The 12,524-nt window shown below is 32.3% G+C and overlaps 1 protein-coding gene and 1 pseudogene across 4 annotated transcripts; both read right to left on the bottom strand.

Annotated features, from left to right (window-relative positions):
• Window positions 1–2,311, bottom strand: LOC110631767 (uncharacterized; annotated as a pseudogene).
• A 2,355-nt stretch (window positions 2,312–4,666) lies between these two features.
• On the bottom strand, window positions 4,667–12,373 carry LOC131179302 (calcineurin B-like protein 10). Of its 4 annotated transcripts, none has more exons than XM_058145828.1 (9): window positions 12,158–12,362; window positions 11,881–12,046; window positions 11,702–11,784; window positions 9,436–9,495; window positions 5,861–5,969; window positions 5,720–5,772; window positions 5,513–5,593; window positions 5,276–5,388; window positions 4,667–5,144 (listed from the first exon to the last, which is right to left on the bottom strand). In XM_058145828.1, the coding sequence occupies exons 1-9, from the start codon at window positions 12,179–12,181 to the stop codon at window positions 5,090–5,092; spliced, it is 744 nt and encodes a 247-aa protein (XP_058001811.1). In that variant the 5' UTR covers window positions 12,182–12,362; the 3' UTR covers window positions 4,667–5,089. The 4 variants fall into 4 exon arrangements, 3 of the variants coding, with proteins under 3 accessions (XP_058001811.1, XP_058001812.1, XP_058001813.1); XR_009148299.1 differs by having other exon boundaries at window positions 5,101–5,144; window positions 5,276–5,415; window positions 12,158–12,373; XM_058145829.1 differs by lacking the exon at window positions 5,861–5,969 and having other exon boundaries at window positions 5,720–5,824; window positions 12,158–12,365.
• Between the last annotated feature and the right edge of the window lie 151 nt (window positions 12,374–12,524).

Raw genomic sequence — 12,524 nt, 5'->3', positions numbered from 1 at the left:
TTTAGCTTGCTTAAAAGATTTACACTTGCCATGTTTCAAACCAAAACATCAGAAGCCCTAACAGACTTTTGAAATGAGAACTGCAAAATGCCCACTAGCATTAGTTGGCTGCTTGGATCCTTCTCTTTTGGGTGTACATGAGTGCATAGATACTTGCCCAAAATAAAGAATGATACCATAAAGGGATTACAGAAGCTCATAAAATTCAAGCAAGATCCCTATCTCTGGTTAACATTTCCTACTTACATTAAGAAGTTGGATTGCCAACATTATACCTTATTACTAAACTTTAAAGGAAACCGTACCTATGCTCCATATTTGGGGGCCTTCCAAAGCTTGAATGCGACCTCATGCATAAATCTGTCAGCTGGTATCATGCCATTTCCACCGTGCTGCAGAAAAGAAAAGTAAAGCATAATGGGTACAACAATCTAAAGTCACTGGAACCCTGTAAGTAATATGCTGAGACATTTGATCGCAGAGTTTAATTAGCATTCAACTAAGACAAAAGGTCTAAATTGATTGCAGAAGAGCTTTCCATAAGATCTGATAATCAAAATTGTACCTCTTTAAAATCTTTAAAAGAAAATGTCTGCCGCATCCATGCGGGTCACAGCATACTGCCACTAACCAATTAGCATTGGACAATGGTGCCTGTTGTTCACAAGATAGATGTATCCAAAAAAATTGGAAAGTAGTATAATAATCCACTATATTTTTGTTATCTATCTTACCTAACATCAGTCTGTGGCTTTTCTCCTTTCATTGTGTAACTTTGACAAGGGGCAAGCATCGAAAGGTCAGAGTTCATTTCACATTTAGAAGCCAGAACTAATAAATTGGTACCGATCTCTCTGGCATTTCCATAGCTCATTACAAGAGACAAGTGCAGGCGGGAACTAATTTCTGAACTAGGTTGTGCTGTGTTCATTACACCACCTACCAGAGCATTTACATATTCTGCATCAATTATAACATCACTGCCTCTCTCACTATTCACTCTTTCACCAGCCCCAATGTGCACAAGTACAAAATCAAATTGACTTGTCTGTATAGTCCCACCCTCTTGAAATCCAAGCGACTTCAGTAACTCAGAGGTCACACAATCAACTGATGTTCCAGAAAGTGAACCATCATTTCTATTTAAATCACTGAATTGCAACACAGTGAAGCCAAGTTTTCTGCCAAAAGGCTTCAAGCAAGGAATATTTGTGATAATAGCAGCCTTCGTTCCCATGAACCTGAAGTGAGATTATGAAGTATGCTAATTGACTAGAAAAAAAAATTGAGACAGCCGGTATCTCTGATACACAGTTTGGTATCAATGTACTCTTCTCAACACTCTTAACAAAATCAAGAACAATAACTATCAGTAAAAGTTATCAACAAATGGCCCTGTCTTATTTCAAAAAATATTTAGACATCCTACAATGTCTTGACAAGCTTCATATGCATACAGCAGATTTGTAATCTCCGTGACTATCCTCTCATCCTCGCTTTCTGCAATCTAAATCCAATTAAGTCCAAATAACCAGAAACATGAGAGAAAGCAAACTTTAAAGATTCAGTGCAAGCATCAATTACATCAAGCCACGAAACTAGTTCAAATTCAACAGAATAAACACAGCTTTTGAATAATAAATAAAGCATTGGATTATGTACAGCAACCCATATGTTCATAATTGAACCCAATGAAAAGGTTGGATGCTGCGAAATATACACCAAAAAAATGTAATGGAAATTGAACATGCATTTCATCTCACCAACACAATTGGAAAATTAATAAAAATCCATAGAAGCTTAATTTACTAACCAACAATACAAGCAACCCAATTCAAGAACAGAAGACTTCAAAATCAAACAATATCATATTAAAATACTCTACCAGGCTGTGAGTAGTAATCATCACCTAAAATGGTGAAGCTAGTACCCGTTACGCCTACCATACTAATATATACATATACATGTAAAGATCATAAGATTGGGGAAATTCATTTGGTGAATTGAAGAATGAGTTAAAGGAATAAACGAGGAGCAATGAAGATGGATAAGAGTGAGTGAAACCTGAAGGAGGGGCACTGGGGAGGCTCAAGAAGCCGCAGGCAGCTTTGGATGCGAGAGAGTGGATATAGGCATGAGATGAATAGACGAAGTGGGCCAACCCATCGCCGTACAACACCAAAGCTCTGCTTGGCTTGTGCACCATTGCTGGTTCTGGGTTTTACACACAAAGCGAAAGAGGAGAGAGCGAGAGAGATAATGGGGGGATTTATATGGGAATTCTTCAGCGGGCCTTTCCTGTTAACGGCATTTTTAGGTGCAGTGCATCTAAGAGAGTGAATATATATATATATATTTGAAAGGAAAAAAAATTAGATATTAAAAACGTTCATGAAGTTTGGTGTATTAAAAAATTGTGAGATTCATATGTTAGAATATTTAAACCTTAATTAACGAAGAGAATTGATTTACTCCTTAAGATTTATTTTGTAAAATAAATTAAAATGATGTATGATATAAATATATATTATTAATTTAATATTATAATTAAATAATAAAAAAAATTTTTAAAAAATATATTTCCATTAAAATTATTTTTTATTTATAAATTATCTTCAACGAAACAAACTGAGCCTAAACCTAAGTGGGGAATAACATTCTTGTAACCTATTTTTGCAAGTGTACATAGGGGTGGCCACGGTCCGGTTTTGAATCGGAACCGAACCGAAACTAGTTTGGTCAAAATCGGACTAAAACTGGTTAAAATCGGAACCAACTTCGAACCGGACCGAAACCGTCCTTCTGCGGTTTGGTTCAGGTTCATATTTTTTAAGAACCGTGAACCGATGATTCCGAACGGGATTGAACTGACGATTTCAAACCGGATTAAACCGGCGATTTAAATACAAAAAAATTCAATAAATATGTTACCTCACTCCTTATTCATTTATATATATCATTAATTCTCTACACAATTATTCTCTGCATTTTCTTCAATTCTTAATATTTTTTTAATTTTTTCTCAAATTCTCTAAATAATTATTTTATACACTCATTTTAATTTCCAATACTCTCTCAATTTCCTACTTTATTATATTATATACTTACTGAAATTTTTAATACTATCTCAATTACTTTGTTATTACTTTAAATCCTCAATAAAATTTCCAATACCCTCTATTTTAATTTTTTTTTCTCTTTTATACTTTTTCATTATCAATTATTATATAATTTTTTAAAAAAGACAAGTAATAGAACTAGAAATTTTTATTCCTCTAAATCCTAAAGGGATATTTAGGCAAAATTAAGTTCATACACTTCTTGCTAATTTCTTTAAAAAAAATTAATTTCATCTCTAGTTTTTTAATCAGGTTCAAGTCTTTATTTATTAAATTTTTCTTAAAGATAAATTATTTTCTTTCTTTTTTTTTCTTATTTTATTTTGATTGAAAGATTTCTACGAAAAATTAAAATATTTTTACAAATATAACTTAAATTTTAAATCAATAAAATTTTTCTCTAATTTTTTTTGTCTAAACTACCTTTAAACTATCCCTAAACCACTTTCAAACCGTCCTTCAAACTGTCTTGAACAGTTTTTTTTCGAACCGCCCTTCAAACCGTTTTAAACCGGAGTTCAAACCGGAACCGGCGGTTCAGGAACCGTCTTCCAAACCATCCCCTAGCGGTTTGGTTTAGGTTCATGATTTCATTAAACTTAAACCGACGGTTCAGAAACCGTAATCGGCGGTTCAGGAACCGTAATCGGCGGTTCCTGAACCGTGGCCACCCCTAAGTGTACATGTTAATCGGGGGAAATGGCTTGTCCACTCTAGCGTTTGTTTGCCAAATGAAGTTACGCACAACCCCAGAGAACATATACAGAAAATCACACTTTTTGGCCATTTTCTACTTTATATTAATTCGTTGTAGTTTCAACTTTCAAGGTCTGATTCTGAGTTTAGGAGAGATGAGATACGTAATTCTAAGTTTATTATTCATTAAAGGATAAATCGCCAAAAAAAAATTTAAACCTTCACTATTTTTATAATTTTACTCTATTTTTTTTTAATAATTTTACCTTAATATTTGGGGTCTAATTTAATTTTACTATATCTTCAAAATCAGTTATTAAATTTAACAGTAACACCACGTCATCATGTGTAATAAGCATGATTAACTACTAATCATATTCCTAAATTACCATAATAATTCATAAATTGGAAAAAAAAAACACAAGATTTCTAATCCAAAATTAATTGTGCTCCTTTAGTTCATTCTTCTTCTGCTTGTTCATGTTTATGAAAGAATGAGCTAAAGGAGCATAATCAATTTTAAATTAGAGATAAGATTAGTAGTTAATTAGATATTATAATATGGCGTTGTGTAACAATTGATTTTGACAATAGAATATCATTAAATTGGGTGCCAAAAAAAATATTGTAAAAATTACCGAAAATTAGAGTTTTTTTTTTGGCGATTTTCCCTTCATTAAATTAATATTTATGAAGTTTTAATATATATAAAATAAAATTTAAGTAATACACATGTATTGTTAAACATTGGTCAACAAATTTTCAATTAAATAAGAGACATTTGGGTAAATGAATGAAGCAATCATTAGGCAACAGATATTCAATTAAATAACAGACATTAGATAAACCTGTGAATAAAAATTTAGATGCGTTTTGATTAAAATATCATCACAAAACATACGCCACTATAAACAAAACATTGAGTACGAGGGGAAGACAAATGGAGGGCATATTTAACATTAATAAATGCCAAATTTGGGGTAATAACTAAACAGTTTCATTCCAAAAAACTGTACAGCACAGGCGTTAGATTAGACCATAAAAAATGAAATCCCATAGCCTATGATTGGCAGAGATTGATCAGAATGATTTTGTCATGCTGCTGCTGCCGCTTCCACCACTATGGTCTTGCTTTGCAAAGGCAATGACTTCCCTCTCTCCAGGTTGAATGCATGTTTCAAGCAAAACAACATGATTTACTATACAAAGCAGTTCTGTGTGCAACTGAATCCTCCAAACACCTTGTTTGGGAAATGCTACGAAAAGTTTCGGATTCAATCTTCAACCTCAGTGTTAAAAGTAAAACTTGGAAATGCAGTGGTTATGTCCCTGGAGGATAATTATGTCAACGGTGGATTTTATATTTCAAGTAAATGAACAGGGTGCAGATGAATTCAGGGGTGAAATTGGCAGCATTGAAGGGAAGTAGGATAAAATTAAGAATTTACAAAGTCACTTACTTCAAATAAGGAAGAGTCATATTCTTCAGTAGAGATGGATGTTTTATCACAAAAGCTTTCCATTCATCTTTACTGATTTTACCATCCTTATCAGCATCCACTTCAACAAATGTCTTAATGAAGATTCAAGGTATTATGAGCTTGAGTGCCCAAGAAGATGGGAGAAGTAAAATAAATAAAAATAAAATAAAATAAAAGAAAAAGAAGAAGAAGAAGAAATTTTTTACTAATTCTTGCCTTTTCTATGATATCGTCAAGAAGTTCTTCCGGCAAATTAACATCAGATTCCATCAGAATGGCAATCACCATTTGCCTAACCTGAAACCATTAGAAGGCCAGCTAGTTAAAACCCTTGGTATTTGTAAACTTTGAGAACATAAACTAGCTTTGCTGATTAGTTTCTGGCAACGATTGCTTATAAACAAAAATGAATAGTGTACTCACTTCTTCTTGCTCAATAAATCCAGTTTGTCTCAAATCATACAGCCTAAATGCAACTGCAGAATATAAAAAGCACAGAGATGAAACATGACCATAATTGAATTTTAGCTGTACAAAACAAAAAGATTGTCAGTGAACCCTTACAATCTATTTTTTCTTCCAAAGGGGCACAGGGATGGAAAACACTGAGGGCATGGACAAATTCGTCAAACTCAATCACACCATTTTTATTTTCATCAAAAAGATCAAAAACCTTTAAAGAGAAGAAAAAACAACAAAGTAATTAGAAGCAATAATAGGAAAAAGCAGTGATCTAATGTTCGGAATCCCACCACATGGTTTGCTACAACAACAACTAAGCCTTAGTCCCCAACTAGTTGGGATTAGCTATATGGATCCTTTTTTGCCACTCAGCTCTGTTAGATATCAGACCCACATTAATATCTAAAATATGTAAATCTTTTGATACTACTTCCTCCAAGTCATCTTAAGCTTCCCTCTTCCCCTTCTCACTCCTTCCCCTCTCACTCCTCTTACTAGCTTATAACACTTCCGCACTGGGGTATTTAATTCTTTGCGTTGTATATGACCAAACCATCTTAAATGACCCTCTCTCATTTTATCTCCAATATGTGCTACATTCAATTTTTGGCGAATGTGGTTTGCTAATGGTCTAAAATTTATTTAAGAAAAGGTACAGTTGAACCATTGTGATCTAACTAATTCCTAAGCAACAAATATTGTTTCCATTAATGGGCTCACACTCTTTAAATTTCTGTTAAATTTCAGAATAGGATTTAGCCAGTTATAGTCCTACAGCTCCATCAAAATCAAATGTGCACTTCATTTCTCTCTCACAAAATTTGAAACCAAGACTTGTACTGCATTGTCATGTATAGTGGGAGAAAGTATAGGAAAAAGGGAATAGATAGCTAGTTGTAGATGTAGAAAAAGGTAGCTGGAGAGTGGAGGGAAAATTAGTTACAGTTCTGGCAGGAAATTGGGTATTAAAGGGCTGTAGAGCTCTTGTGTTCATCATTCTAAGATCTTAATCAATGATCCTTCTATTCTCTCTCTAAATTCTTTGTAAGAGTTCCAATCCCACATCCAAAAGTCACAAGGTTCAATGTGTTTATAAGAGTGAAGGATAACTAAACTAATTGGTTAGATCTAACTTTTTAGAAAATGGTTGATCTAAGTTCAAGTAAGTCAATTTCACTCTTTACAGACTGTAGCCTCAGCCCACTCATTTACCTCTATCCATTCAATTCAATATCAATTTAATAATAAGGTATCAGAGCAAGTCAAACCCAGTTCAATTCAAATTCAAATCAAGTTTCAAGTTCAAAGTTTCCAGATGTTAACGCTACATTAAAGTCCAAGGTTTCAAGAAGAGGATTTCAAGTTTCAAGTGTGAACCAAAATGTCCCAGTTGCCGCCTAAAGGGGAGTGTTAAGATTTCCAATCCCACATCTAAAAGTTACAACATGTTCAATGGGCTTATAAGGGTGAAAGCTAACTAAGCTAAACGATTAGATCTAATCTTTTAGCAATGGTTGGTCCAACCCCAAGTAAGCACATCTCACTCTTCACAAACTCTAGCATTGGCCTACTCTACCCGTTCTCTCTCTCCTCTTCTCTTCTAAATTCTTCTTTTCTCTTCTAATTCTTTTCTGCAACTATCCGTTAGCATTTTTATCTATTGGAGTTCCACATTAGAAAACTACAAGAAATTAAAAGAGAATATAAGAAGAGGGGGGGGGGGGGGGGGGAGAGCCAAGCCAAATTGGCTTAAGCCGTTTTGGTGGAGCCAACCCCAAGCTCAACAAAATCTTGACGACAATCGCCAATACTCTTCGGGTTAGAAAATTTCACACTATCCTAACATTTGGTATCAGAGCTTGTATAGGGGTGGGTTACTTTTACAATTTGGTTCTCCTGGGTTGTAATCATGGCGAGTTCAGTGGTGGTGATCCAAAAGGCAGTCAAATTGGCAAAAGTGGAAGAACAACTAAGATCTTTCTAGCTGGAAACTCGCAGCACAAGGAAGGAGATGTAGATGCTTAAGGTTGACTTCAAGAATCTGCAAATTGGAATCTGGAAAGATGTGGAAGGGTTTTAAAAAGAGGTCCAAGAGACAAGAATTCTATAAACTCCATGGAAAATTCCATAGTAGAACTTAAGTCTCTTATTTTAGGGATTAAAGGGGATCTTGGAAAAGAAATTTCCTCTGGATTGCCGCAGGAAAATAGGGCAAATGACAAGGGGATCTTGCCTAGACTGGTGGAGATCTTGCCTTCTCAACATAAGGAGCAAGGGAGCTTTGGATCTGTGAATGAATCGGTAGCATTGATAAAGTTCTCCCTAAAATTGAGTTAAATACATATGATGGAAGTGATCCTAGGGTGCGATTAGGAAGTGTGCCAAGTACTTTGAAGTTTGTGGAGTTCCTAAGGAGAAAATGGTAGGAATTATAAGTTTGTATTTGGTTGATAGGACAGATTCTTGGTTTAACAACTGGAATAGAATAGAGAAGACCATTGTGTGGGAAGAATTTGAGGATCCTTGTGTAAGAGATTTGGAGATTTAGGGCTAGAAACTATTCTAGAAGAATTTATGAGAATGAGACAAGAAGGTACGGTAGAGGAGTATCAAGACAATTTAGCGGACTTTAAAATCCAGATGGAGAGAGTAAAGCCTCACTTGAGCAAGTCATATTTCATAGGGGGTCTAAAGGATGATGTTAGACTAACAGTGAGGGTGATGAGACCAGCAGCCATTGTTCATGCTTTTGAGACTGCAAGGCTACAAGAGCAGCTCACTAGCTGTAACAGGAAGCCTTATACTTTCTCCACACTAGACACCAACTCTTTTCAGACATTTTGCAACAACTTCAAGTCCTTTCCTTCCCTACAAAACTTCTCTTGGAAGATGAATGGGAAATGTCAAGGAGGAAAAGGAAGAAAGTTAAGAAATCAAATGGTATTGTAATCTATAAGGAACAAGAATGGGAAATTTTGAGAAGAAAAAGGAAGAAAAGTAACTCTTTGTCAATTAACTTCTCAAAAAAAAAAAAACTCTTTGTCAATTAAGAGTTCGTATTTTCAGCTGAAAAAGAGTAAACACCTGAAACTTGGAACGACAGAAGCTATATTCAGGTTGCAGTCAAGAACAATTCTCAGGAATAACCAGAAGGTTACTCAAGATCTCAATCAGCGGACATAATGCCACTAGAAGATGCAGCCTGGGAGGACGGAGCCTTTATTCAAGCTCAATTTCCAGAATTTATACATTATTGGGGAGAGGAATGTTCTCATGGAGGGGGTATTGCCACGTATGGCAGGAGAAAGTACAGGGAAAAGGGCATATATAGCTAGTTGTAGAGGTAGAAAGTCAACAAAAAGCAGCTGGAGAATGGAGGGAAAATTAGTTAGAGTTCTGCCAGGAAATTGGGTATAAAGGGGCTGTAAAAACTCCTGTATTCATCATCTATTCCCTCTGTTCTCTCTCTTCTCTTCCCTTTCTTTCTTCTTTTCTACTCTAATTCTTTTCTGCAACTGCCAGTTAGGTCTTCTATCCTAACATACACAATCATAATTTAGCAAATGCTAGTACAACAGACTGCCATTTCCATCATGTTGTGATCCCATCAAGAAATCAATTGAAGCGATGGTTTGCAATATTTGTTCGGGAACATGACACACAAGTCCATTCATTACCCTGTCCAGGAAGAGATTCTTGCCATAAGAAGTTTGAAACAGTGCTAATTGAAGTTCTTCCTACAAGGTGGTAAAAAAGATTAAATTAGTTTAACTGTCACAATCACAGGACAAACCAAGAATAATAGTTTGAAGCATGCAACAAATATCACAGTTTGCATACACAAATTGTCAACTAAGAATTGCAATAACAGGTGCTGGGTTGCTTTCTTAAATAGCAGTGTCAAATCAGCTTTTTAACTTACCAACAGCAATAGTGCTTCAGCTGGCCAGTTGAGAAAATATTTCCTTTTTGTTAAGAAATTTTAGTGCATTAACTATACCTACATTTCATAGGTAAGTTATGGATGCAAGCAGCAAGCCCTTCACCCAACAATCAAATAACCATTTTTTACCGGGCTTTTGACAAAAAATGTGTAATAAAAAATACAATAATACAAAAAAAGGATGAGTTTGAAAATAATTACCAAAAAGTAGTGAATTATGCTGAGCTGGACGAGGCGAGTGCGAGACGCTAACTATAATAGCGTTTTTAAGGTCCGGACGCTATTCAAAATAGTGTCCGCATAAAAAATTTGAAAGGAGAACGGTCCGCTATTCAAAATAGTGTCCAACTTTTCTTGAAATAATAAAAAATTAATTAAAAAAAAGTTTAAAAGTTGGACGTTACTATAAGTAGCGTCCAACATTTTTTTTTTAATTTTTAATAATTTTATTTTATATTTTAAATAAAATATAAATATTATTTTAATAAATAAAATTATAATATGTAATATTATATATTATAATATTTTTATTATAAATATTATTTTTTAATTTAAAATTAAATTAAAATTTCAAAAATAAAAAATTAAAATTAAAAAATAAATAATTAAAAAAATTTAAGAAAAGTTGGACGCTACTATAAATAGCGTTCAACTTTTCTTTAAATTTTTAATTATTTTATTTTATATTTTAAATAAATTAAAAATATTATTTTAATAGATAAAATTATAATAATTAATATTATATATTATAATATTTTTAATTATTTTATTTTATATTTTAAATAAATTAAAAATATTATTTAAATAAATAAAATCATAATATTTAATATTATGTATTATAATATTTTTATTATAAATATTATCTTTTTAATTTAAAATTAAATTAAAATTTAATAAAAATAAAAAATTAAAATTTAAAAAATAAATAATTAAAAATATTTAAAAAAAATTGGACGTAACTTATAGTCTAATTTTTTTAATTATTTTATTTTATATTTTTATTATAATTTTTTAATATTTTTTATTTTTTTATTTTATTACAAAATATAAAATAAAATAATTAAAAATATTATAATATATAATATTAATTATTATACTTTTATTTATTAAAATGATATTTTTAATTTATTTAAAATATAAAATAAAATAATTAAAAATTTTAAAAAAAGTTGGACGCTAATTATAGTAGCGTCCAACTTTTCTTAAATTTTTTTAATTATTTATTTTTTAATTTTAATTTTTAATTTTATTAAATTTAATTTTAAATTAAAAAATAATATTTATAATAAAAATATTATAATATATAATATTACATATTATAATTTTATTTATGAAAATAATATTTATATTTTATTCAAAATATAAAATAAAATTATTAAAATTAAAAAAAAAATGTTGACCGCTACTTATAGTAGCGTACAACCTTTAACCTTTTTTTTAATTAATTTTTTATTATTTCAAGGAAAGCTGGACGCTATTTTGAATAGTGTCTAGCTCTCCTTTCAAATTTTTGATGCAGACGCTATTTTGAATAGCATTCAGACTTTAAAAACACTATTATAGTTAGCGTCCCGCACTCACCTCGTCCAACTCAACATAATTCACCCATTTTTAGTAATTATTTTCAAATTCATTCTTTTCTTTTTTTAATAATTTTACCTTAATATTTGGGGTCTGATTTAATTTTACTATATCTTCAAAATCAGTTATTAAACTTAACAATAACACCACGTCATCATGTGTAATAAGCATGATTAACTACTAATCATATTCCTAAATTACCATAATAATTCATAAATTGGAAAAAAAAAACACAGGATTTCTAATCCAAAATTAATTGTGCTCCTTTAGTTCATTCTTCATTCATGTTCATGAAAGAATGAGCTAAAGGAGCATAATCAATATTAAATTAGAGATAGAGTCGGTAGTTAATCAGATATTATAATATGATGTGTGTTGCTATTTTTAAATTAAAAATGAAAAAAAGAAAAAAAAAAAACCTTGTGAATCAACCCATCGTCAATTATGGAACAACTCAACTTCTTATAGAGCTCATACAATGCCTCCAATTCATTAACGGTAACTGCAAACGAATCCATTAACAGAACCTCAAAATTGAACAATTCAACACCGAAAGGAAAAAGGAAAGAAAAAAAAATGTTAAGAAAGAGAAAGTTACATGGAGATTCATTGGCAAGGCGAGCTATATCACTCAAGCGGTAAGTAGTTCTCTTAATCTGATGGCGTAACTCGAAGCAATTGGTGACAGCGAAAATCAAAACCTCAATTATGGCTGCGAATGGCAAAAGCGCAGCGCAAATTCGCTCTCCAATATTCAAAGAGCTCTGCCCAGTCCAAAAATCACCACAAAATATGCGATAAACAATAAAGCATAAAGGCAAAAACACTATAAAAAAAAAAATAAAAAAAAAGAGAGAGAGAGAGAGAGAATATACAGAGGAATTTTTGGGGGAATCCATGCAGCCTGCAATTGACCATTCATGAATGGCGAATGGGTTGGGTTTAAGAAGCAAGCCAAGGTGAAAGAAGCTTAAGAAGGTGAGGTTGCGTGAAGCATGGGGGATTGCGTTAGTTGGTTGATTGACGTAGCAAGATCTAGTACTAGGGAAATTGTAGGTGAAGATGAGGAGGAATTTAAGACGATAGCTCTTAGCTATCTATTTCAAGTGAATTAATGATAGGAGGTGGGAAAAAAAATAATAATAATACGAGGTGATGTCTCGTTCATGGAGAAATTTTACTCATTGTGTCTCACTACCAATTAATTATTGGCTCGTAATATTTTATATTTTAAGAAAAATT

Source organism: Hevea brasiliensis, chromosome 4 (genome assembly GCF_030052815.1).
Source record: "Hevea brasiliensis isolate MT/VB/25A 57/8 chromosome 4, ASM3005281v1, whole genome shotgun sequence".
NCBI classification, from domain to species: domain Eukaryota; kingdom Viridiplantae; phylum Streptophyta; class Magnoliopsida; order Malpighiales; family Euphorbiaceae; genus Hevea; species Hevea brasiliensis.
This window is presented reverse-complemented; position numbering and strand designations above follow the sequence as displayed.